Raw genomic sequence first — 23,920 nt, forward strand, 5'->3', positions numbered from 1 at the left:
GTTAAAATCTGGGACGGGGGGGGCTCGTTGCTGTTAGCTGAGAATCTATGATGTAGTTTTCGACTTCCCCGCGTTCTCGGAATAAATAAATGCAATTGGGGTTCACATGATTCGGAAGAATATTTCCGACCATCACCATTCCCCTCAAATGGTACCCGAGGGCGAGATCGGCAAAGCCTAGCCCCCTTCCCCCTAGGTCGACTTTTGCTTTGAAGGTAATAAAACGGTATCGTCAAGGACCAGTACCCAGGCAGAAAATGGAGTGAGATTCAAACACAATATTTTCATTAATGTAAAGAGAGATGTAGATAGTATCGATTCACTCTGGTATTCGAAGTCATGTCATGTTTAAAAAAGGGTTTGTTGGGATCTTCGAGACAATTGAAATCTTTTGGTATCAACAGACCAGACGGCCAAGTTAATGAAATACTTTTTTCTCGGAACCTTCAAGAAAATCTTGTTTATTTTCTACCATGCTTCCTCGTCATGTGCGTTTACTAAATAATCGTGCTGCACATCATCTCAGTAACACAGAGTTATTCTAAACTACCACCCAACTACAATTTTTGATCCTCGCTGCTACATCCATCAATAAAATCGCTTCATCCAACATTAACTAAGCCTGGTGTTATCTCCTTCAAAGAGATACATGCGTATTTATTCACTTCCAATTGTCCTCTGCATTTCAATACTGGGCATTTTAGAGCCTTTTGACTTGATGGTCTAAATAAACTCAACACTTACATTCGGTACAGTTTCTTAGCTTTGTAAACCTAGTCCTAGCATTTTTTCAAGCAAGTGGTCATACTAGTACTAGAATAGGTGCAACACTGGATGCTGGTGTTGGTAACATAAAATACCATTGCACGACTGGATTTCCTCTAGAGTTAAGTGGACTTATCCAAACAAGGTCACAATAAATCAAAGTACTCCTCCTTTCCGTTAGAGACGGATATCCTTGAGGTGGCGAAATCAGAAAATAACAATTTGAATAGTGGTCCAGCAACGTTCCTAGGACTCTGGAGGGACTCGAATTCCGACGCTCGATGATGCCAGCCAAACCCACAATGCTTAAACTCCAAGAATTCCCCAAGAGTTGCGTAGAAATTCCAGGCAAGTGTTCCAGTACTAGAGAACTTGCATGTTCCATACCCAAAACTCGATCTCTGAGCCTGAAGGCGTTTGGTTCTGTTTTCCGTGTGTGACGCTAATACGCAACGTCCCACACATAATCGAGAAATTTTAGCCATCGTCTCCGCCAGGCCCCCACATCTCAGAATTGCTAAATGAAACAAAACTTGCTGTGATATTTCATTGATATCTCCGATATGGTGTAGTGGCCAACATGATGCCCTCTCATCATTGAGTGGTAGGCATAGCCCCGAGTTCGATTCTCGGTTTCGGAACAGATTCGGAAACATTCTTTCCATTTTTGTTAGTCAATGGCACGACTCAGTGCCGTTTTCGCAGGCCATAGAACACAAGGTGAACTTCTTCTTCTTTAGCACTGGAAAGGGAGAGACGGTTGTCTTCCGCGAAAATTTATTGAGGGTTGTAATAATTGAAATATGGAAAGAAACACTGCCTTTAGTACAAGCTTCCTACTCGAGCTAAGGGTACACTGTCGGCTGCTACCGTCCACCATTTATCGGGCGTTGCGAGGGTCTTACAGGCAAAAGTGGATGTTGTTTTGTCAGATGTTGCGCGGCACACAGTGGAATACAAGCACCGGTACTCAGCAATCGGCTTCACAAAAGTAGCTAAAGCCACGGGCGCGCCACACCGCGCCATACATGCCTCAGTGTGGTTGCTACACAACCTCCTGGGCAGGGAGGGTTCTTCTATTGATGATTTGACACACAGCTGATTGATTCAACCTCTTAAAGCTCTTCTGTAGATGTTTTTAGATATCAGAGGAGACATAGATGGTATTGAGTTGGCAAAGATTAAGTAACATTCTCTCGATTTACTGAACCCTTTGGTTACGGCCAATTCAGCCTACTGTGGCGCTGCCCCGGCGCTGCCTAAATCCCCCTGGCACTAGCTGGACCAGAGCGGGGTCGGTACCAGGTCTGACTGCATATAAGGAAAGCTCGTTTGACTGAACCAGGAACTGTCTTGGCACATTCTCTATCCGCCCTTCACTCAAACCATGGAGCTCAAAAACATCCCACCCGAGATTGTCAACCTCGTTCTTGGCTCCTTAATTAACCTGCAGGACCCTGGGGACCCTGAAACCTGCCAAAACCAGGAATACCTCCGTAATGCACGGCTTGTTTGCCGCCAATGGAACACACTCGCCACTGCGCACCTCTATCATACGTTGAAGCTAGAATCCGCTGGTGCAGTGGACGAGGGCGAAGACGAATTCGAACTCTGGAACAAAACTCTCGAGATCGAAGCCGCTAAACGCGCCGCTCAGTGTGTTATCATTCAGAGCTGTCCCAAGGACTTGTCCTCCAATGCCGATTACGAAGGCTGGCAAAAGTGGATGGAGGAGGGCAGCTACCCTGCCTTCACTTCCGCCATCGATCGTATTACCGAGCTTCCAAACCTGAGCGAAGTTCAACTAAACTTCTCTCCCAACTGTCGTGGCGGGGCGAGCGGCGCTTATGACGATGGCTGGGAAGAAGACGTGGAGCCAATCCAAACTCGTATGTACACTCTCGAGGCGGTCTTCAAGGCCATACAACATCGGGCTGGGCAGAAATACGCGAATCTCAGCACAATTCGGTCTCTGACAATTCGGAATCTCCAAAACACTCCCCAACAAAAGTTCATCACATCGGACCTCTTCAATGATGTCATCAAGGACATCGACCGGCTGCACCTTTTGGTCGCGGAGGAGTACAATGAACATGGTCCTGATCATGACCTATATGTCGTCGAACGTCGCAATTACGAGGAACATTTACAAACACAACTACTCCCACTCTTTATGGACAGGCTCACTGTCTTGACTTTGGGTTTTGGTGAACGTTGGGGCACTATGCCGGGATATTTCGACGGTAACGGTCTCGTGTTCCCACATCTCAAGACCCTGAATTTGGCCAACTATGTCATCAGTGGCCACAACCATTTCGACTGGGTTCTACGCCAAGATTCTTTAACAACGTTGCGTTTGGACAGCTGTTACATTGCCTCCCACATCCGCAGCGACACTGAGAATACCAAAGAATGGAATCTGCGGACACATGACTGGCAACGCTGCCCTGTGGGTTCCTTCGGCTTCAATAGCGACGATGACGACATTTACACTTTCGCCGGCACTTGGGAGTCGGTGTTTGATCGCGTTCGAACAAGCCTACCTAAGCTCAAGGTTTTCTGCTTCAACTACGACCAGGAAGGCCTCCACTCACTTCGGCCGCAGAAAGCCGAAAATGAGCTGTACCCCAACCGATACATAACTTTTAACATAGGGCTTTTGCCTAGCCCTTGGATAGAGGCAAATGAGCTTGACGGTTCCATGGATTTTGGCGACAACAATCCCAACGTCATCGACCCAAATGGCAAAGTCAACAATGAGGCTTCTAAACATAAGTTGAATCGATCTCAAGAAACAATTGAGGGTGATGCTCGGGCATTCGAGGCTCTCCTAGAAGATTTACGAGAGAGAATATAGTAGACATGGTGCTGCCTTTGAATGCACATGCTGGTCAGGATTGTATATTTAGAGTCTTTAAAAGTAGGAAATGGTCATAGTTCCTTCATGCATTTTTATTCTCGCAGCTATATGCTTACTGAGGACTAGAAATTGAATAGCTGCAGCCCGTTTTGAGATATCGTTTCAGGCACCACCAACGTAGCTCCGAGACCTTGAAAGGACGTGCATTGCCATAGTGTTGGACTTAGCTGTACCATACGACGTTCGCAGGGCCAGCGGCCAAGCCCAAATGCGCAACAGCTGAAGCCGTCGTTGCCGAGCCGCTGGCATCAATCTGCCAGACTTCCAGGAAATTCGAGCCGCTGTCCGTGATGGCGAAGTATTCCTCGCTGAACTTGGCGGGAGAGACGGCGTTGGCAGAGCCACCACTGTTTGTGGTGGGGATAAGGAAGAGCTGCTCGGTGATGGCACCGGTCTCGCTGTCGAGAGCGAACGCCGAGACGTATCCCGGAATACCAACAGTGCGCGAACGCGTGGCAGCGATGAGGTATTTGGGGGAGGTGGCGCTGGCGTTTGCGCTAGGGATGGAGAAAAGGACTTCGTCAGCCCAGTAGGAGGACGTGTTGGTATACCCTAGGCCACTGTCAGTTTACTGTTGTTCTTCTCCCCAAATCATTGATTTTGAAATGCTTACCTGAAGGCAGAAGGGGGTAGGTGGTGTTGGTAAAAGTCAGCTGGCCCGTGGTCGTGTCGCGCTTGTACGAGGCGATGGTGCTGGCCGCTTCATAGACGACGTAAACCCAGTTACCGTTGGGATGAACGGTCAAATGTCGTGGGTCGGATCCCTCAGCTGCGGCCAGGTATTGGACTTCGGCAACCTCGCCAGTGTTGTTGTCGTAAGAGTGCACCCACACGGCATTGCCAATGTCATCAGCGGAGTAAATGAAATCGTTGTTGTAGGTCAACCCGGTTCCATGGACGCCACAGGCGCTGTTGTAAGTCACATTCGCGGTCGTTTCTTGGAGCACACCAGAGTCGTCAACTGTGATGGCCAATGAAGAGCAGCCATTGCCGTACGGGGTTCCGAAGACGGTGTATGGGGCAGTAGTGGAAGTGGAGATGAAGTTGGCGTTGGTGCCTTTTCAGAGTAAGCAATTGTAATTTCTTGAGAGTATCGTGGTCCAGATACTTACAGCCTGATGACAAGCTGACATTGCTGCTGTATTGAAGCCCGAGATCATCGGTAATGGCGTAGCTTTGGAAGTAGCCTGTAGTGCCGACATATAAGTTCTTGAGGCGAGACTGGAATTCCAGTTAGCAAGTCATGCGTCAATACATATGCCAGTTTAGATATGCCATACGTCGAGAGCTATCCACTTCGATCCCGAGGAGGCATCTGTCGTAATATTATTCTTGAGAGTGAGTGAATGAGTTTCGTCATCAAACTCTACGCCCACAATAGTGCTGCCGGAGAAAAAGCCCGAGAAGAAATAATGAGTGGTGGCTAATGCTGGCGAAGCGGCTGCTGCCAGCGAAAGCAGTTGAAACGAGCGCATGTTTACAGGCTTGGATGAATGATACGAAACTGCAATGGTGCTGAGCTAGAATGCAAACATGCTGAGGGCATATGGACGGACCATATGTACAAAATTCTTGGCGATCAAAATCATGACTGCCGAGACCCTCTCGCCGTTGCAGCGGGAGCCACTCCACATCACGAAGACCAAGCCCCCATCCTAGGGGGCAGTTACGCGGCTCAATAAAGTATACCAAGCTTTCACCTGGGGCACGCAACCCCAGGGGTAAAATATCACCAGGGTGGAGTAGACCCGTTCGTCATGGGAAATATAAACAAAGGGATAGGATCAACAACATCTAAAAAGCCCTGTGGTGACCGAGGAGTCTGCCAAGAATAGTTTCCAGGAGTGACTTACGTGGTGCGGGGGAAATTCAAGGGGAGTGGCCTATTAGCAATTACCCTTGTGTTGTGACGAGCGCATGCGTAAGCAGAACTACCGGCCAGCCCGAATGTAGCATACCGCGGGTCGAAATCCCCATTTATGACAGGGCAGTGTCCGCCCCGGTGCTAGGCGATGCTTGTTTCAATCTAAATGCCTCTGAGATGGAAAAGTTGGCGCTCGATATGTTCCAATATCTTTGAGTTCGACCCGGACGCCGCCCACATTCCGGTCGGTCCCGCAAAATGCACGGGACTGTCCGTCCATACCACGCTTCCGCATATTTTCGGAGATTCGCGTATCAGGAGTGATGGTGGCCGATTTGAATTTATAAGCTCTTTGCCCTCGTGTCATTGGAATTGAACAGGAGATGGAAAAAGTCACCTCTAGAGAAATACAGGTAACCAGCCATTGCTCTTGACGACAATACCAAGCGACAATTCGAGCTGTGCATTCCAGCCCACTCCACTACAACAACGACGATCGGCTTCGACAAGTGATGTTTAGTTCGAGGACGGTATTCTGCACCGCAAGTAAACAGTCGTACAGGGCGGTGTTTCAAGATGGCACAATGAGAGAATTAAGATTATTCAATCCCGACACTGTTTGCAAAATATTGCGTTCTCTCTTGGCCACATCCCCTGCCGAATAGTTCACAAGTTCTTCCCTTTTTTGTTACTGTCAAGTTTATTTACATTCTTGTGAGTCTATGTATGAAACTGTTCAGCTATTGATCGAGGATCGGAATGAATGAAATCTTAACCCAATGAACCCTTCTCGCAGGCCGAGCACGTCTCTTCAAACTGCCTTTTGAGGGGGGCAATGAAAACGAAAGATACTGCAAAAGATTCCACCGTATGAAAATATGCTCGAATTGGGTAGGTAGGAAGTAATTTATTATTTCCTGGTGTGGCCCTGGTTGATAGTAATGTTGGGTGCCTAGTCATAGCTGTGTAGTCACTGCTTGCAGAATGTAGCCGGATTGTTGACATTGCAATTCAATATCCTTCAAAGAACTGCGCCCTTGCAATTGAGATTGTCACTGTAGGTCTCGGCCGTAGCAGTATCAGTCAAGAAGGAACTGTTGTACTAAGAAGGCCTAGCAAGGTATACCTAGGACTGAAACGAATCTGTGTGTCCAGGCAGTTTAACCTAACACATCCATTCGGCTTGTGTTGTTGCTTAAAATGGAACAAAATCCCTGAATAATGACAATTGAAGAACCTTCACTGCAAAATTTCAGGTACCAAGTACACACTGGCACGGTATCAGATAACTGGCTACTGCAAGTTAAATGGAGAGCGTATTTACTACAGTCCGTGACTATTATCAGACTTCTCCGTACCTATTCAGGCGCATTCAACGTGACTACTTCCTGCTAATTAATGGGATTGTATATGGCTTCATTCATTCATCTGTCCCTGTCCCATTTCAATTCGTTGTTGGGCGTATTTCTTGCTTTTATGCACATAGTTGTGTTTGTTCTTAGCCATAAGATAAACCAGAAATTGATATGGCAGTCTCGCCCACCAAGCTATTCCAACAGTTCATGCCGATCACATATAAATAATATCTAGAAAACTGAATGAAGGCTTATTACCTAATTTGAACTGACCATTGATAACCGTTCTGTGGAAGACTTTTAGTGTGTCTAAATCATAAAATGTCACACAAAATGTTGAAAACACTGCTTATATCTTTGAGCTCCACGCCCAGTACCTTATATGACATGAATATCAGATATGCAATGACTGCCCTGACTTAGCCTGAGACAAGATTGATTTGAAGAGAGGCGAGCCTGAGCTGGCAATAATCAATACTGAGCTCATAGTGGCGGGTCCTAAACGGGGTCTAGATTTGGCTACCCTATTCCTGGATTTATTGTAAATTGGAAGTTGAAATGTCTGTGGTAGTGACATTGTTCAAGAAATATGGTCTAGTCGACCTTACTATAAGCCCGAACAACAACCATTGTTAATATTACGGAAGTGCTGTAACAGCCAAGCGCCCTCTCGCACGTGGACTAAACCTATGCCCAGAGTGTTTGTCCTGCTACCATACGTTTTACGCTGGCTAATCTCGAATCATCGTTCTTGTTCGTAGGCATGTGCTTTAGATGACAGGCTCTGCGTAAGGAAAAACCAAGTTTTTTAAGTGGAAGATCTAGAAACTCGATTCATAGATACTTTTCATAACACAAACTTACATCTAAGCTCAATATTATCAGATGGCAACAGCGGGGTTGGGAGAATGATATAGAGGGGGGAGTCATCTAGTTTATGCATGTGCTTCCAGACCAAGGCTGAGCTGGCCAACTGGTGCTCATGCCCTCGGTCTTTACCACTGTGCAGCATCATGACGATCAAAGCGACATATGAATCGCACTCCGTGGTCGTAAGGGCCACGAATTATAGCGCTTAATTGATGGCTAGTTTGGCTCATCTTCGCCAGGGTCAAATCCTTAGCGGGATGCTGCTGGCCGCATCGGGACAAATATACGAGTTCTGGCCATGTCTTTGCAGTGCTAGCTAAACGCAAACAAGTCTTTTTTTCTTCGTATTGCGTTTCAATTATCCTCCATGTCGCTTAGGTCCTGAACATCGACTCATGCCAGCATCCTGCCAATGCTGCACTAGCAGTGGCGACGGTGAAGTGGTGTCGTATTTCAGGTGTATGAAGTTGATCCTTTCATGCCCAGACTTGCAAAGGTCCTCCCGCTTCAACCCGATTGGCCATTCCCTAATTGAAATATAATATCTCAGGGTCTGGAACCGCAACTATCATGATTGAGCAAGGGTACGGTGCTAATGGATTCCCACTACAATCCTCCGGCCTAGTATTTCAGATCCGTGGGTCTCCTGACAGCAAGTATGCCACTGAAAGGTGACTTGCACATGAAGAATGCAGTTTATGGTTGCCTAAATGAGCAGGGTTGCTGAGTTGCACTGTGTCAGGGTCAGACCCCTACTCAAGAAGGAACTCGGGGCGAAAAGTGTGTTTCCGATCTGACCAATAATGGGCTTGCTTGGCAGGGGATGATGGCCTCTTCTGTGAATACAGCCGACTAGCTAATGCGGCCCGCGATCCTTCTGCAGCCAGCTTCCCAATTGAGTGCATATTCGGGTTAGAGTTGCGCTAAACGACGCCGTCGTCGTGGAGCCAATTGTCTAGATTCAACCTGGGTCACAACTTAGGCTGTAAGTGGCGTGGGGCAGTAAGTGAATTTGGTCCCATCATACGGTTGATCTGGTCCGTCTCTATCAGACAACTTTCGACGCTGAAATCAAGTCTATGTTGAAGTATAAGAGTAGGATGTTCACGCTATCAAGTCATTCAAAACTTTCTTGCTCAGTATCGCAGTCATCTTTTCAGTTCGGATTCTCTAAGTCCATTTTATTTAAGATAATTCCAAAATGAGAGTCGCTGCCGCTGGTCTTGCCCTTTGGGCATCTGCTGTAAATACAAATGTCCAAACTTCTTCTACGTCTTTTGACTGACTTGTTTCGTTAGGCCCTTGCCGTCCCTTCCGAGAAAGGTGTTTTCTACCGGTCTGCTGAAGAGATGAAGGACGAGTTGCTGCCGTTGTCGGAAATGATCTTTACTGGCCCGGTAACCGTCGGGGGCCCGAATGTTACCTTACACGGTGATGCTTCGTCCATCTACGAGCAGATTTTGGCCATCAACCCTGAGTTTGATGCCAGCGCTTTTGAGGGCCCTGCCAGCGGCTCTTCTGAGGGTAGCTTGGAAGCTAGACAAGTGAGTTTTGTTTCTGTGTTTTCGGTTTTAGGAACGAGATTTCGCCTCGGCTCCGGCACTCTGTTCTCATCCGTTCTTTATTCGATCGATGATTCGAGATTGGAGCCACCATGCTGATAGTAACCAGAACAACTGGAACTGCAACAACGGAGCCTATGTCGAGAGATACTACTCCCAGTGTGCCGCCTCGATCACCCGCTTGATCAGTCTTGGTACCTCTTACTGCAGTGTCGCTGCGAGCACTTGTGCTCGCGTGAGCTGCTCCAACAACTGCTCCATGTACCTGTGCAACAATGTAAGCTTCCTCCTCACTTTACTGCACTCGCTTGATATCATTGATGCTGATGAAATTTCAGCAATTCACCCAGGTCAGTGTCTACTGCCAGGATATCGCCACGGATATGAACATCCTTGCTGGTCGATGCGGTACAGACAATGGCAACGGCGACACACGCGCGAGAGGCAGCCTGCATTTCACCAGCCACTACACCTTGCTCACCAACCAAGCCTGTTAAATTTAAGGCTATTGATATGATGTTGAAACGCAAAATTGGGCTTGAATCTCATATACAATATACGAGTAGCCGTGGCTGTTGCTCCAGGTTTATTTTCAAGACTACTTTCTTCTAAGTTTATATTCTGAACATCATGAAAGTAACGTTGTCACTCATGCCTTCTACATCTTCCCTGTTCCACAGTGTTTTGAATGCCACGATCTGTACAACCTTTTCTCCAAATATTGATTAGAAGATCTCCAAATGTTTTTCGTTAAAGTTCGAGTGAAATTCATTGATGCTCAAAGTTAATGAGTGCATTGTTCATGTGAGGGAGATGACATGGTTCAAAAATCTGTCTCCTCTATACCATTAAGCAGGTCACGCCGGCAATCCCATCAGAAATTCAAGGTACGGCATACTAAATGCTGTATAGTGTACAGATGTACAGATAGAGATCATGAAACAGGTATATCTGTTGGCTACGTGAACAAACGTAAAGTGTTGATATCACAGGCTAACCATGCGGGGGGCAAATCAAACGTGGTAAATCAATGCTGTATTCTGGTATTTGTATATCTGCGTGTGCATAGAAGAGAAAATGGAAAGGCTGGCAATGAAGATATTGTTGTTGGCAGCCGGAGGTGGGATCTCCTGGTTCCGCTGCCGCGGCTGGCTGCTGGTTGCTGCTGGTCGCTTGCCCGTATTCTTCTGAGTAATCCGGCAGCAAGATAAACTTATATGCTCTTAGTCCCAATCCTTGATAATCTTGTAACTAGAGATAGCTGGCATCTTCCATAAGGAACATCATTCAAGCACCGAAGACCCTGTCGCTTCATCATTGGCGCAGCTCCTGCCCCTCCTAGGGAATTCCCAAGAATAGTTTGTGATTGATTTTATTTGGTCAAGTGTTTGAGCCTTCTGGGTGTTATGTCTGTTCACTTTTGTCTGGATAATAACAAGGGTTAGTCTGTTTAGTATAGAGACGTCATGGCCACACAAAAGTCCGATATTACTACTCTTTGTGGTGAGAGGCCCCATGTTGGTACAAAACCTCCAGAAAGCTTACAGGGAGAACAGGAGAAATGTTTATGGAATAGCCTGGAATTGGACATGGCGATTCTATCGGAAGTTTGAGGCAAAAAATAACCTAGCAACGTGTTGTAGCTGAAGATAAACGCGACGCAACAGCAGAGCTAGTTAACGGCATATTTTATGACGGCACTAATCCAGCCACTGAAATCCATAGTAAATTAAAAACTTGAAGTACTTCTATGTACAATGTTTACGAGTTCTCCAAGACCATGTCGAGAATAGTAAGGTTTGGACCAGTCCATCTCTTTCGTCCCTTGATAAACCAAAGCGCCACTGCCACCATGAGCACGAATACCATCACTGGTCCACAGTAGTTCATATTCTCGGCTGTAACGGGGACAGTTGAAGGAAAGGGGAGGAAGATAATGACGTAGAGCGTGTAAACCAAAGCGAAAGAGTTTATGTAAACGCCAAACCGACCGAGGTTCCACTCCCCAAGTTCAACAGCTCCATTTGAGAGTCGAGCATAAAGCATACTGCTGATGGCAATTGCGTAGCTAAGATATAGGGCCATGGATGAGAGGGATGTGATGGCACCGAACGCAACGTAACTAGAGCTGCCAATGTTGAGAAGGCAGAGGACGCAGACGATTAAGACTGTGACGATGATGGCGCGGATTGGCACGCGGTGCTTCGGGTGGACGTAGGCCAGGTAGACAGGCATTCCTCCGTCTCTGGACCATGCCCATGTTAGACGGGATATCGATGCAATATTGGCCAGGTTGACGCTGAATGAGACGACGAAAAGACCGCTGATCATGGCCGTGGTTGCCGCCTTGGAGCCGGTAATACTTAGGAGAATGGTGAGGATCGGGCTGGCGGAGTTCAGGGCATCATCGATTGAGCCCATGGACACAAGTATGACGCAGACCATGACAAAACCGAGGCAGCCATTCATGAAGATGGACCAAAACATGGCACGAGGTACCGCCGACTTGGCTTTACGGGTCTCCTCACTCATGTGAATGGCGCTGTCGAAACCTACACAGTCCAGCCATCAGTATACGTGCACATGCATGCGAAGTCATCAGGTGCCTTTGAGAAACGTACCGGTAAAGCTCCATACACAGGTTAGCATGCCTAAGTTCCAGGCAATGAAGGTGTCCTTCCAGCCAGAAGCAATGTTGGTCTCCAAGAAAAAGCTGCCAGAGTGACGGGTCCCCATGACAGCCAAGACGACAACGAAGACGACGAAAAGACACACATGAAGGACACCGGCGACCAATTCGACCCAGGGGATGATGCTAAAACAGTAGGTATTCATCAACCCCTGCAAGAGACACATGGCGATGACAAGCACGGAGGTGTGCCAGCCTCCTGGAACGTAAGTTGGATGGTTGAGCTCAATCATGGACTCAAGCAAGATGATGGTCACATTGGCAATACCTGCCAATAGTGAAACATAGCCAAACCATGTCGCCCAGCCCTGGATCCAAGTTGCGAACCGCTTGATCCGTGCGGGGGCAAGGTGGAAGGTCCAATGGTATTGAGCGCCGGCGACCGGCTGGATCGAGGCCATCTCACCCAGCGACGCGGCCTGTGAAATAGCTCCGCAGAAGACAATGACGAAGCTGAAGATGAAGGTTTGGGGGCCGCCGTTATAAAGTGCGAAGTACATGTTCCTGCGACAATGTCAGGCATCGGTGCTTTCTCATGGGATCAAATGATGAACATGATGAAAATGACTTACGTGCACATGCCTTCCCAGAGGGCCATGTACGTCAAGGAAAAGGCAAATAGCTGAGAGAAAGAGAAGACCCTCCGCGTTCTTGTCTGGTTGTAGACATCGGATTCATCCTTCGACCTGACCGCGTCGATCTTGGTGTCATCTTTGGCGGTTGCCTGCAGCTCAATCGTCTCTGGGTTTGACATGACGGGTAGTTGAGACAGACAAATACCGATTCGCTCTTGAGAAATGAAGCTACCAGGCCAAATGTGAAAGGTGCTGTTCAACTCCCGATATCCAGACTAGACAAACCTCGACTTGAAGATGCGAGAACGATGGGCGGGGGAGATCAAGGGAGAATTCTCAAGGAAACAATGTGCCGCCCACTAATCAAATATTAGTAAATGTACCTAGGGACGTGAGACTATGCAAGTGAGACATAAAATCCCGGCAACCGCAGCAGCCGCATGAGGTACCCAGGGAAACTGAATAGTAGTGGATAAGGACCCAGAACATCTCGTCCTCCCCAGCAGGTCCGACCCGAACCAAACCAACAGATATGAAACTAATACGTGGGCCCGCGTCGAGTATGGATATTGAAGCAGACATTATACCTCTGTGGGAATCGGTCTCCGTGAAAAGTTGTCTCGTTTGTGGATTCTAGCCGGGGTTCACATGCGGGGGTTTGTCCACAACGTACGGTCTGTGGCATCTTCCCGGACCTACCCGGGACCCTCTTGGCAATGTTGATCATATTTTTCCTTCGCAGTGGTAGGTTTTCTGGTGGGTGCGCATTTCTTTTGTCGTTGGAATAACCCCAGAAGCCCGGGTACTGGGATCTGCCTCCCGCGGGGCCCTGTTTTATCACACTTCTGGGCGATTGACCCCCAACATATGTCGCCACTATTGCATGCACACAGCCCGAGAACTACAAGGTAACGAGAGGGTGCGAGAATACGGTTGGGTGTGAGGATCTCTTGGTGCCACCTCTCACTGGTTCATCTGGCTCGTTTACTGTATGCTGAATTACCACCGATCGATTGGGCGGACACCATTGCCGTGGTGAGGCTAGCTTCTTGGCTCTGCCTCAGATGGAATTAAGTATTTTGTTCTCGAACCGAGATCTCACCATTCCTCGGCCAATATGATATCTCTCAGTTTCCGCATGTTTTTGGACAGCGACAGAATCCACATCTCTCGTGGGGTGATACACGTAATCTGTTACCTAAAAAAAAAGTTGGTTCGATTTACCGTGTTGGACGGAAGAAGTCAGCCAGATGCCAGGGCCAGCGCAAGGACTGTTCCGCTATTTATTGCTTTTTGCTGTTTCTTCAATCTTCCCCACTTACGTATTCTTCAGCTTTCATGGACCTCCACCAAGCAAACTTCGCTTTTATCCCTGCAGCTGTGGCAGGAACTGCAGGGGAAATTCCACCACGCACAAAGTTTTGTTGTCTACGGGATAGGAAGTTTTTGACTGGATCCAGATTTAGGACGGTATGACGAGGGCAGTATAGTTGGCAAGCAGCATGTGGGATGGGCAACTAGACCGTTGGGATATGCGTTCAGTTCTGGCGGAGCCGTCCGACGCGGATCATCACTGAGAGAAAAGCGTGGGCAGAGTCTACTTGCCAGGATGCTCAAACCTGTTAGTCAATCCTGGGATACTTGGTACTTTTTTCATCTAGTGACATGGTCCCTTCAAAGGCCTGGAACTGAAATCTACTATTCTGGTGATTAGAATAGCCTACATCTAGGCCGCCGCCTGTGTTAACTTTTGATGCTTTTCATACCCCACGCCCAATGACCAGGTTTGTCTTACATAGAGCAGCATTCCCTCTGCAACAAGGATCGCGCATTTCATGAAAGAAAATCTCTTCGTGTCCAACAGAATACTAGACGAGCCCGCAATTTCCTGCGCCGCAGCATCCAAAAGACATATAGAATCCCTTCTTGAGTGATTTTCTGGCTGCTTCTTCTGGCTATTTCTCTGTTGATGTCTCAAAATCAGACAACATGCCTCACGATAACCATCCAGCGCCTCCTTTCTACCCGCTGACGGAAACCGATCATGCCGCTTTGGCAGTCATTACTTCCTTGATCTTCTTGATATACGCAATCGTGGGCATCGCTCTGAAGCTCATTATCCGTCTCAACATCACCTCTTTGAAGAGCCACGATGTGATCTTATTAGTCTCGACCGTTTTTTTGTTCATCCAAACCATCTGCACGATTGTAGCCTGCAACCGTGGACTAGGGCGCCATCAAAGTTCTATTGACCCTCATAGCCTTGAGGCCATTTACAAGGTATGAGTTGACATCGACCGAAGGCCTTGATCACCTCGCTGACGGCGCTTTTGTCCAGCTGTTTTACGTTTCTTCCATACTCGCCCTAGCTGTCGCCGCAGGGACCAAGATTTCGCTTTGTCTTCTCATTCACTCGATCAACAACCACGGTCGGCTGAATATCGCGACCAAAGTGCTTTTTGGCGTCATTGTTGCGTGGGCGATTTCTGGCATCTTCGCAGTGGCATTCCAATGCTCTATCCCTCGACCATGGGCTGCCCTGAGCCTGGAAGAGTGCCCTAACAGAGAGGCTATTTTCCTATACAACGGAATTATGGACATCCTAACGGATGTGGCCCTCTGTGTACTCCCGGTTGCTATGATGTGGAAGGTGCAGACCAGCGTGCACAGGAAACTGTTGGTTACTGCACTGTTTGGTACTCGTATAGTGTATGACGTATCCTCCTATAAACTCCCTGTTCTTTGTTCACTGAAATTTTCACCTAGCGTTCCAATTCTGTCAGTTCCCGGCCTGGTCAGCACACATCATCTAGTGTCCGATTACTCCGATTCGACTTGGACTGCCATATCCCACGTCGTTTGGCTACAAGTTACGCTAGGTCTGTCAGTCCTCACGGCATGCGTCCCAAGCTTGAAGGGGGTCATCGACAGTCTTCTTGGATCAACTGCTGTGGCCGCTATTCAAGCGCCGTACCAGCTGGCTTCATCCGGCAAAGCGAGCAGACTCCACGCGACGAACTTGATCGGCAGCGGATCCCAAAAGAGACCGGGGTCGCATTTGGCGAGCGGGCTGGGAAATTCGAGGACCGCTGAAACCAGGTCATTGAGGAAGCCCGATTGGCCTGAAGCTCGTAGATCCCATGAAATTTTGGAGAAGGAGGATGCAGGTTGCAGTGATAGCATACGAAAGCTGACCGACAGTGGAGAGTTTGAGACTCACTCCGATGGTAGGCGGAGGTCGAGCTCACAAGAAGGATCCATGAGCATGAAGTCTTCAGAGACTGGATATCGCCTGTAGCTTTCTCAATTTCTTTTAATCTAAATCCCCCCGGCTTGCCATCGCCCGCAAACTGTGAACATATGTTTTGTGCATTTAGACTCCATCTCAGATGATGTTTGACCGATCAAGTTCGCAGTAATTACCGCAACTGGAATGGAACAGTGGGGAGTCGGGAATGTCGGCTTGGTAACATCAGCACCAACATACCAGTTATGCAACAAGCTGCCGACGTCAATGAGTAGGTGTCATACAATGTAAATTGATGTAGAGGCAGACAGCCAAGCGAAGTATCGCCATTGGAGCAGGTCCTCCACAGTCTTGCAACGGCCCCTTGGAATTCAAAAGTGGCACAAGCAGCTCAGGGCTGATTTTCCCTCATTTTCTTTTAAATCATCAGGTCCGGGGCGAATGAGATGGGGCGGACAACAGTCATCGTTTCCCCGAGGTGGTGCGATCTTTTAAGTGTTGTGGATCAGGCGGATCCTAATGCTGGGGTAGAGACCCGCTGAGCGGCCCGCTCCTAACTCGCGCCGTGACGGGGATAGCCCTTTCTTCAGCAGTATCTTGCATGGTCCAGAGCCTCGACTTTTGCTAAGATTTAAGTACTTTCCTTTTCAGCAAAGCAGACCAATAGCTAGGTATACTAGTGCACTAGGGGCTTGCAACCCTCATTCTAGACACCAATGCAGCTTCCATTATCGTACAAGTGGTAAATCATCACAATAGGGGGCTTCCCCCCTTACTTTCATGTCAAGTGTTCGAGAGAGCCGAAGACAGAAGTAGTGAGTAATAGTTCTTGCGAAACCTCCAGTCTTAGTGTAGAACCCAAATATGAACCCGCTAGGACTGATGCTTGTCTACCTCGATCTCCATTCAGGCTTAGTGGGGGATCGAACACGCAGACTTAAGTCGTGTGGAATTACGATATGCCAATTTTGCCACGCGACACGCTACCAATCTGAGACCTCTCCAAGGCCTCAACGCAACTGATCTGCAACGGCTCCCCCACCCCCCCAAAGGCCTTTGAAAACATTCCTCGCCTGGCTTGAGCCCCGCTTTCGAACTCCACGGACGAGACGACCGAGCATACGAACAAATGAACACGAGCAAGGTCAATAGCTGCATATAATTCACAATCGTAGAAATCATAAATGGACAGGCATAACATCAACACCCAACAGTACCGGTGAAGCCATGCCATTTAGATGAAGCTGTCAACAGTGACTTTGTCATATGTAAAGCTCGAATTTGCATCGGTCTACAGGGCACAAGTCGCTAAATAAACGAGTTATACGTTTGTTAATATTCCAATCCAAATCGCAGCTCCAAGCCGCAGTTTACCATTAGTTGATTCTGCCCACAAGCAACTTTTAGCTGGGGCACGCTTGATATCAACTACTCGCCGTGGACTTCTGAGGGAAACATCGAGATCACACAATCACTTCATGGAGTTATGTGCTCTGTATGAGATAAGAAGTACGTTACAAACATTTAGTTAGACCCCGTTTACATCAATCAGCAGAACTCCGACGAGAAAGACGGCCAGATTTGTCTGTTGCCATAATCGTTCCAGCGTGCGACCTGCATTGTGGCTGGCCTGGGAGACGGCGAAAGAGGTGGGGGATATAACGCCCTTGAAGCAGGGTTCAAAGAGATATTAGCGAGGTTTCATAAACTATGGTGGTTGAATGGCCAAAAGACTTGAAGCCGTGGCCAGCGCAGTGAGCCGAGAATGGCATACCACCCCCAGAGGAGATATGGTCCCATATTGGCGCCTTCTTTAGCCAACCTTGATTTGAAAGAGTTTGGGTCATTTGAGAAGCCGTAATTGCCATCATTGTAACAATTATCTATGGCAGACGGATGGAGAGCTAGAATAGTCTCGCTGCTCTGCTGGAGGTAGTCACGCGCGAGCCCCAGGCCTTACCAGCCGAGCCGCTTGCAATCAACCACATTATCTCAGCCGCGGGGAACGGGCCTGTCGATTTCAAACAAGAAAAGTTTAATTTACTTGCAATCAATCACGTGCATGATGCGTAATACATCAAAAAATTTCTCCGAAATAGTCAAGAACAAGAGTGCGGTCGACAGCACAGCTTATCGCGGATCCCAAGCTGTACGGCACTAGGTCAGCAAAGCTTACGAAACTTTCCAGACGGAGTTATGCCTTATGGACATCAACATGTGTGATGCCTCCAGTTAGATTCAATTCAGTAGCCAACCCTTCCGAGTTAAATATGTCCGGCGTCGTTGCAGACAATATACAAGCGACAGTCTTTGGCACCCATCCAGACAATTTACTCTATATTTTAAGTCTTACTTAGCCATACTGAGAACTATTTTGCCCTTGAATGCCTAATGGTTCACAAATGGGTATAAATCCAGCTGGCATGCGGGCTTTCGGGTGTGAATTGGATGTTTGCAGGATACAACAAACAGTTGGCTCTAATTGGAGCCTATATAAGACAATATCGACACGCTGCACTTTGCCAGAGCAAGACCATCTTTGACGGCCTAAACTACAAAAACACAGCATTTAGTTTGAAAAGTGAGAGTCGTTAATGCCTCGGTACTCTTTAACGTTGACCATGTTATGAAAACATCGTATCTACTCCAAGATGCTCTCCAACGATGCTCAACCTACTAAATCAGAAACTGTTGAAACCATTACACTCCTCATTCTCTTGACTTCCATACAAATAAACACGTAGTAGTTCCAGAACATCGAACTGATTGTAGACTTCGCACTCAGTCGTCTCCCCCTGCATGCACCGGGTGACAGCCGGAGCGGACCGGCGATTGATTGTCTTGACCCGTTGGTCCGTGTGATTCATCTAATCGGCCGCCGTGCAGATCTCCCCGCTACGTTCGGCGGTAGACTGCAGTGAAGCTAGCCCAACGACGAATCGTGATTCGCCAGCGGCCGGGGAGGACAGGGGTGCATGCTGTGGTTTTCCATCTGCGCGTCTTTCGAGCCGTTGCGGGTTTCTTCCGCCCACATATTACAACCTCTGGGACAAATCAAGGGCCAGAGGCCGTGTTACACTCGCCGGCCAACGTCTTTCTTTGCGGCATCGGACGCGAGGAATGTCCCAAAAGGTGTCGATATGCGCCTGGAGCTTTTGTAAAATGACGTGTAATTCGCCCGGTTGTGGGGCTTATCTCCCTCAGGCTCATCCTAGCCGCCGAGGTATGCGTGTCGACCTGTTGGACGAGCAGAGCACGCTGCCGGCAAGCAATGGCTCTCATCACTGGTACGAACGCAAGAAAGCATCCATTCCTTCGGAATGAATATATGGAACTGTCGCCCGGGGAAAGGCAAAGCATCCAGACTCCTGCTAGTTTGTACAAAACACTCGTCACTGAATCCTCATATTCTAATCTCCTAGCTAAGACTCCTCATTGTTTACTGGCATATAAAAATGGCGTCATCATTGGCACAGAAATACGCCGAAGAGGTCAACAAGCGGGTCCGTCCCGAGGTTTCCCGCGAGTATGTCGACCTACGGTCGGAAGCATTCCCGCATCTTGATGCAGATCCCTTCATCGATTACGATGCCATGGCGGAAAGGGAACCTGCGTTAAAAGATGGCGACCGCATAAAGTTCCTCATCGTCGGCGGCGGGCACAACGGCCTCCTCTTCGCATACCGACTGATCGACGCCTGCTTCAGTTCCAACGATATACGCTTCGTCGACACCGCCGGCGGCTTCGGCGGAACCTGGTACTGGAACCGGTACCCCGGCGTCATGTGCGACGTCGAGGGCTACATCTACATGCCGCTGCTCGAGGAGACGGGCTACGTTCCCAAGCTGAAGTACTCGCACGGGTCCGAGATCCGCGGGCAGTCGGAGCGGATCGCGGCCAAGTGGAACCTACGCGCCCTCTTCAGCACCAAGGTTGACAGCCAGGAGTGGGACGAGGCGAGCGGCGAGTGGGTTGTGAAGATGACACACAACCAGGGTCCGAAGCGGGGAGAAAAAGGGCTCACCGTCAGAGCGCAGTTTGTCTTCACTGCTGGGGGTCTGTTTTACACGCCTCACGTGCCAAAGGTCACCGGGTTTGAGCAGTTCATGCGTCACAACCCGGTCTTCCACACATCTCGCTGGGACTACAAGATCACCGGAGGTTCGCAGGATGATCCATCACTCGTAAATCTCAAGGACAAGGTGGTTGGTATCATCGGCACCGGCGCTACCGCTGTTCAGGTTATTCCGCATCTCGCTCGTTGGGCAAAGCATGTCTACGTTTTCCAGCGCACGCCGTCCTACTGCGGCCCCCGCCTGCAGAAAGCCACCGACGCCGAACTGTGGTCCCAGGTCGCCGGTAAGAAGGGCTGGCAATACGACAGACAAAAGAACTTCAACAGCTTCATCAGCAATGACCCGGCTCCAGTGGACTTGGTCAACGATGGTTGGACGGACCACCGGGCATTTTCCGGCCTTGTGGGGAGTCCGAAGCAGATCACGCCCGATAACTTGAATGACCACATTGAATACATGTTCAAAATGGACATGGAGCGCGCCGAACGCGTTCGCGCCCGAATCGACCAGGAGGTCAAAGACCCCGCCACGGCCGAGAAACTGAAGCCGTGGTACGGGGGCTGGTGCAAACGACCGACCTTCCACGACGATTACCTTCGGGCCTTTAACAACCCCAACGTCACTCTCGTCGACACCGATGGCAAGGGGATCCAGCAATGCACCGACTCCGGCGTTGTCGTCGACGGGGTGGACTACGCGCTTGATCTTCTGGTCATGGCGACGGGTTTCACCGTCACAAACACCGACAAGGGCCTCGGGTCTCCCGCGGTGCGCCTAGGCGCACCCATCATCGGTGGCGACGGGCGCTCCCTTGAAGATAAATGGACCAGCCCGGATATGGGGACGTTCTACTCGGTCGGGACGCACGGGTTCCCCAACCTCTTCTTCTACGGCGGGCCGGGTGCCCCCAGCTCCCCGAACTTGACATCCGCATTTGACATCGTCGCCAAGATGGCTGCGCATCTTATCGCGGAGGCATCGCGGCGGGCTTCTTCCCCGTCGGACAAAGTCGTCGTTGAGGTGACGAAGGAGGCCGAGGTGAAGTACACGGAAGAGTCAAAGAGTCGGGCCTTGTGGTTTGCGCCGCTGGCGTTTTGTACCCCTGGGTACTTTACCGGCGAAGCACCGAACAAGCCGGCTTCCGATGAAGAAAAGGAGGAGAAGGCTGCCTACACGTCCTGGGGCGGTGGTGTTCTGGATTTTCAGAGACGTGCGGAAGAGTATATTGCGAACCACAGCTTAGAAGGGATTGATATTAGGTCCTAGGCGGTCTTGGATTGCAAGCATTTTACTGGATTTTGAAGCACCAGATATACAATATCTGATTCACTAGACTAACAGTACTTGGATGTTTCCTCTGCGCTCGGAAATATTTTCAAGTACTCACAAGAGACTTACTGACATAAAATAAGGCGCTCAGACTGCATAGAAATCAGTAGGCCCGGGAAATTATGTAAGCTAGATCAAGAGTCATAAAAGCTTTAAAGGGATAGAATATTGTCTTCATGTATGCAGCTAGGTCAATGCTAAGCTGCTGAACCGTGAACAGCACCGTTAGGAATGCGTTGACTCTCCTATCAACCCTGCTGTATCTACCAACCATGGAACATACTGGCGGTCAACCCATTATTCATCAGGACTTGATTACAACATCATGAGCACAAATATTTACATAATGTATTGAGCTGAGAGCAAAGGTGGTTGAGAGGCAAATGAGGCCTACGCTTGTGATGCAGGCAAATAGGCATGCCTTAGGTAATCGGGCCTCGGATACGGCAGCCCACTAAGAAGTGCATGGCACGATGCTCGCGTTTTCGGGGCGCTTCCGGTGGAGAAGCATGCACTCCACATACCAGGTTACAAGGCCCGTTCGCCGCAAACTTTTTTTTTTTTTACAAGTCTTTGTCTCTTGGCTTTATCATCCGCTAGGACCGCAACTCTGCAAGACTCTCTCTCATCCCTCCATTCATCCGTGACCAATACACTTACGGCGAGGTCGGTCAGATGTAATCACTACCCATCCGAAACAAGCATATGCATGTGACCGCCAACTGTACCGCAACATAACTCTCCCCCGTCTGGAACCTTTTTTTCTTTTTCCCTCCCCGTTTCTCCTTACCGTGCCGTTCCGTCGTTCGCCCCACGCCACCATGGACACCCGCGACCGAGATGACCGGACCGGTGAGACAACGCCGCTATTGTCGGACCAGCCGCACGTCAAGCCGGACGTCGAGCCGGAAACCAGCGGCTGGTGGGCAGAGGCCTGGCTGCTCTGCCAATACTCCGTGCCGCTCATCGCCACCTACCTCCTTCAGTACTCCTTCACAGTTATCACGACTTTCGTGGCCGGCCATCTTAGCGCTGACGACCTCGCCGCCGCCAGCCTTGGCCTGACAACCATGAACATCATTGGCTTCGCCTTGTACGAGGGCATGGCCACCGCCCTCGACACCCTCTGCGCCCAGGCCTATGGGTCTGGCCGCCACACCGCCGTCGGCTTGCACGTCCAACGCATGCTCGTCATCATGGCCATTGCCACAGTGCCAATCGGCCTCTTCTGGGTATTTTCGCCATCGATCCTTTCGCTTTTTGTTCGCCAGCACCATCTGGCTGTCAAGGCCGGAACATTTATGAGGGTCAGCTTGGTTGGACTTCCCGGCTACGCTGCCTTTGAGGCCCTCAAGCGGTTTTTGCAGGCCCAAGGCGACTTCAAGAGCGCCATGGTCGTCCTCATCATCTGCGCCCCCATCAACGCCCTCCTCAGCTGGCTGTTCGCCTTCAAGCTGGGCATGGGCCTCGAGGGCGCGGCGCTGGGCCAGGCGCTGGCCAATGACCTCCGGCCCGTCTTGCTCCTCATCTACATCGTCTTCTGGGGCCAGTGGTCGCACAAGTGCTGGGGCGGCCTCTCCCGCAAGGCCTTCACCGAGTGGGGTGTTGCGGTGCGGCTTTCCGTCGCCGGCTCGGCCGTCAATCTAGGCGAGTGGGCTGCCTTTGAGATTCTGACGGTGAGCACGTCCTACCTGAGCACGGAGCATCTTGCGGCGCAGACCATCTTGACAACGATCTCGGTCGTCATGTGGCATATTCCCTTCTCCATCAGCGTAGCCATCAGCACTCGCATCGGCCACCTGATCGGCGCCGGTCTCGTTTCGACCGCCCGGCGTGCCACGAGCATGTATGCCGTCGTCTTCACCGCGGTCGGCATCGCCGACGCCATCTTCCTCTTTTTGCTCCGGAACCAGCTTGGCCTCATCTTTTCCGAGGATGCCGTCGTCCAGAAGCTGACGACAAACTCCATGCTTGCCGTCGCTGCGTTCCAGCTCATCGATTCCATCATTAGCGGGTGCAACGGTGTGCTACGAGGCCTCGGGCGACAGTCCGTTGCGGCGTTTGTTGTGTTTGCCGTGAATTATCTGGCTGCAGTTCCCCTTGCTGTTTGGCTAGAGCTAGGATCGCCCAGCATGGAACTCAACGGTGCCTGGATAGGACTTGGCAGTGGCATGGTGGCCATTGCCGTGATTGAGTGCATATATATGAAGGTTATTAGGTGGCAGGACTGCGTGGAAAGCGTGAGGACGAGGGAAGGGATGTAGACCGACTCCAATAGTTCCGATAGAAAAGCGCCATAGCATATAGACAGAAATAATTGCTGATGATCCCATACCTGCCCATAGTAGACGATGATGGACCCGTTGTGCCATATGGCTTCCAGCGAAGCTTTAATATAGACATGTCGCTGTCAAGATCATTGGCTTCATATCCACGTCTAGAATCAACACTACAATCGGTTGAGGTTTGAACAGCAAGAAACGCTTGATAGAGGCAAAGCGCAAGAATGCCCTTTTCGTTCGTTGCTACGTGCAGTCGAGATACAGCAGCAGGGAAGAAGGAGCAACCTTCTCGGTCCCTTCAGTTCCTTACGTAAGCTCGATGGACGCAGGGGAACTGTCAAAGTGGGTCGATCACAGTGTAAATCACGGCACCTGGAATCTGTCAC

At 49.6% G+C, this 23,920-nt stretch overlaps 6 protein-coding genes across 6 annotated transcripts; 4 read left to right on the forward strand and 2 right to left on the reverse strand.

Annotated features, from left to right (window-relative positions):
- Nucleotides 1-2,152: 2,152 nt before the first annotated feature.
- Nucleotides 2,153-3,622, forward strand: EsH8_VIII_000347 (uncharacterized protein; the record flags this gene model as incomplete). The annotated part of the gene is made up of 1 exon (XM_083269389.1): nucleotides 2,153-3,622. The coding sequence occupies one exon, from the start codon at nucleotides 2,153-2,155 to the stop codon at nucleotides 3,620-3,622; it is 1,470 nt and encodes a 489-aa protein (XP_083129157.1).
- A 226-nt stretch (nucleotides 3,623-3,848) lies between these two features.
- On the reverse strand, nucleotides 3,849-5,160 carry EsH8_VIII_000348 (uncharacterized protein; the record flags this gene model as incomplete). The annotated part of the gene is made up of 4 exons (XM_083269390.1): nucleotides 3,849-4,237; nucleotides 4,299-4,742; nucleotides 4,798-4,906; nucleotides 4,966-5,160. The coding sequence occupies 4 exons, from the start codon at nucleotides 5,158-5,160 to the stop codon at nucleotides 3,849-3,851; spliced, it is 1,137 nt and encodes a 378-aa protein (XP_083129158.1).
- Nucleotides 5,161-8,975: 3,815 nt separating this feature from the next.
- Nucleotides 8,976-9,833, forward strand: EsH8_VIII_000349 (uncharacterized protein; the record flags this gene model as incomplete). Its single annotated transcript, XM_083269391.1, has 4 exons — nucleotides 8,976-9,017; nucleotides 9,073-9,318; nucleotides 9,446-9,613; nucleotides 9,675-9,833. The coding sequence occupies 4 exons, from the start codon at nucleotides 8,976-8,978 to the stop codon at nucleotides 9,831-9,833; spliced, it is 615 nt and encodes a 204-aa protein (XP_083129159.1).
- Nucleotides 9,834-11,097: 1,264 nt separating this feature from the next.
- Nucleotides 11,098-12,779, reverse strand: EsH8_VIII_000350 (amino acid/polyamine transporter I; the record flags this gene model as incomplete). The annotated part of the gene is made up of 3 exons (XM_083269392.1): nucleotides 11,098-11,888; nucleotides 11,958-12,529; nucleotides 12,598-12,779. 3 exons carry the CDS (start codon nucleotides 12,777-12,779, stop codon nucleotides 11,098-11,100), a joined length of 1,545 nt encoding a protein of 514 aa, XP_083129160.1.
- Nucleotides 12,780-19,302: 6,523 nt separating this feature from the next.
- On the forward strand, nucleotides 19,303-21,189 carry EsH8_VIII_000351 (flavin-containing monooxygenase; the record flags this gene model as incomplete). Its single annotated transcript, XM_083269393.1, has 1 exon — nucleotides 19,303-21,189. The coding sequence occupies one exon, from the start codon at nucleotides 19,303-19,305 to the stop codon at nucleotides 21,187-21,189; it is 1,887 nt and encodes a 628-aa protein (XP_083129161.1).
- Nucleotides 21,190-22,073: 884 nt separating this feature from the next.
- Nucleotides 22,074-23,516, forward strand: EsH8_VIII_000352 (MATE family efflux transporter; the record flags this gene model as incomplete). Its single annotated transcript, XM_083269394.1, has 1 exon — nucleotides 22,074-23,516. The coding sequence occupies one exon, from the start codon at nucleotides 22,074-22,076 to the stop codon at nucleotides 23,514-23,516; it is 1,443 nt and encodes a 480-aa protein (XP_083129162.1).
- Nucleotides 23,517-23,920: the final 404 nt, after the last annotated feature.

Source organism: Colletotrichum jinshuiense, chromosome 8 (assembly GCF_051148585.1).
Source record: "Colletotrichum jinshuiense chromosome 8, complete sequence".
NCBI classification, from domain to species: Eukaryota; Fungi; Ascomycota; class Sordariomycetes; order Glomerellales; family Glomerellaceae; genus Colletotrichum; species Colletotrichum jinshuiense.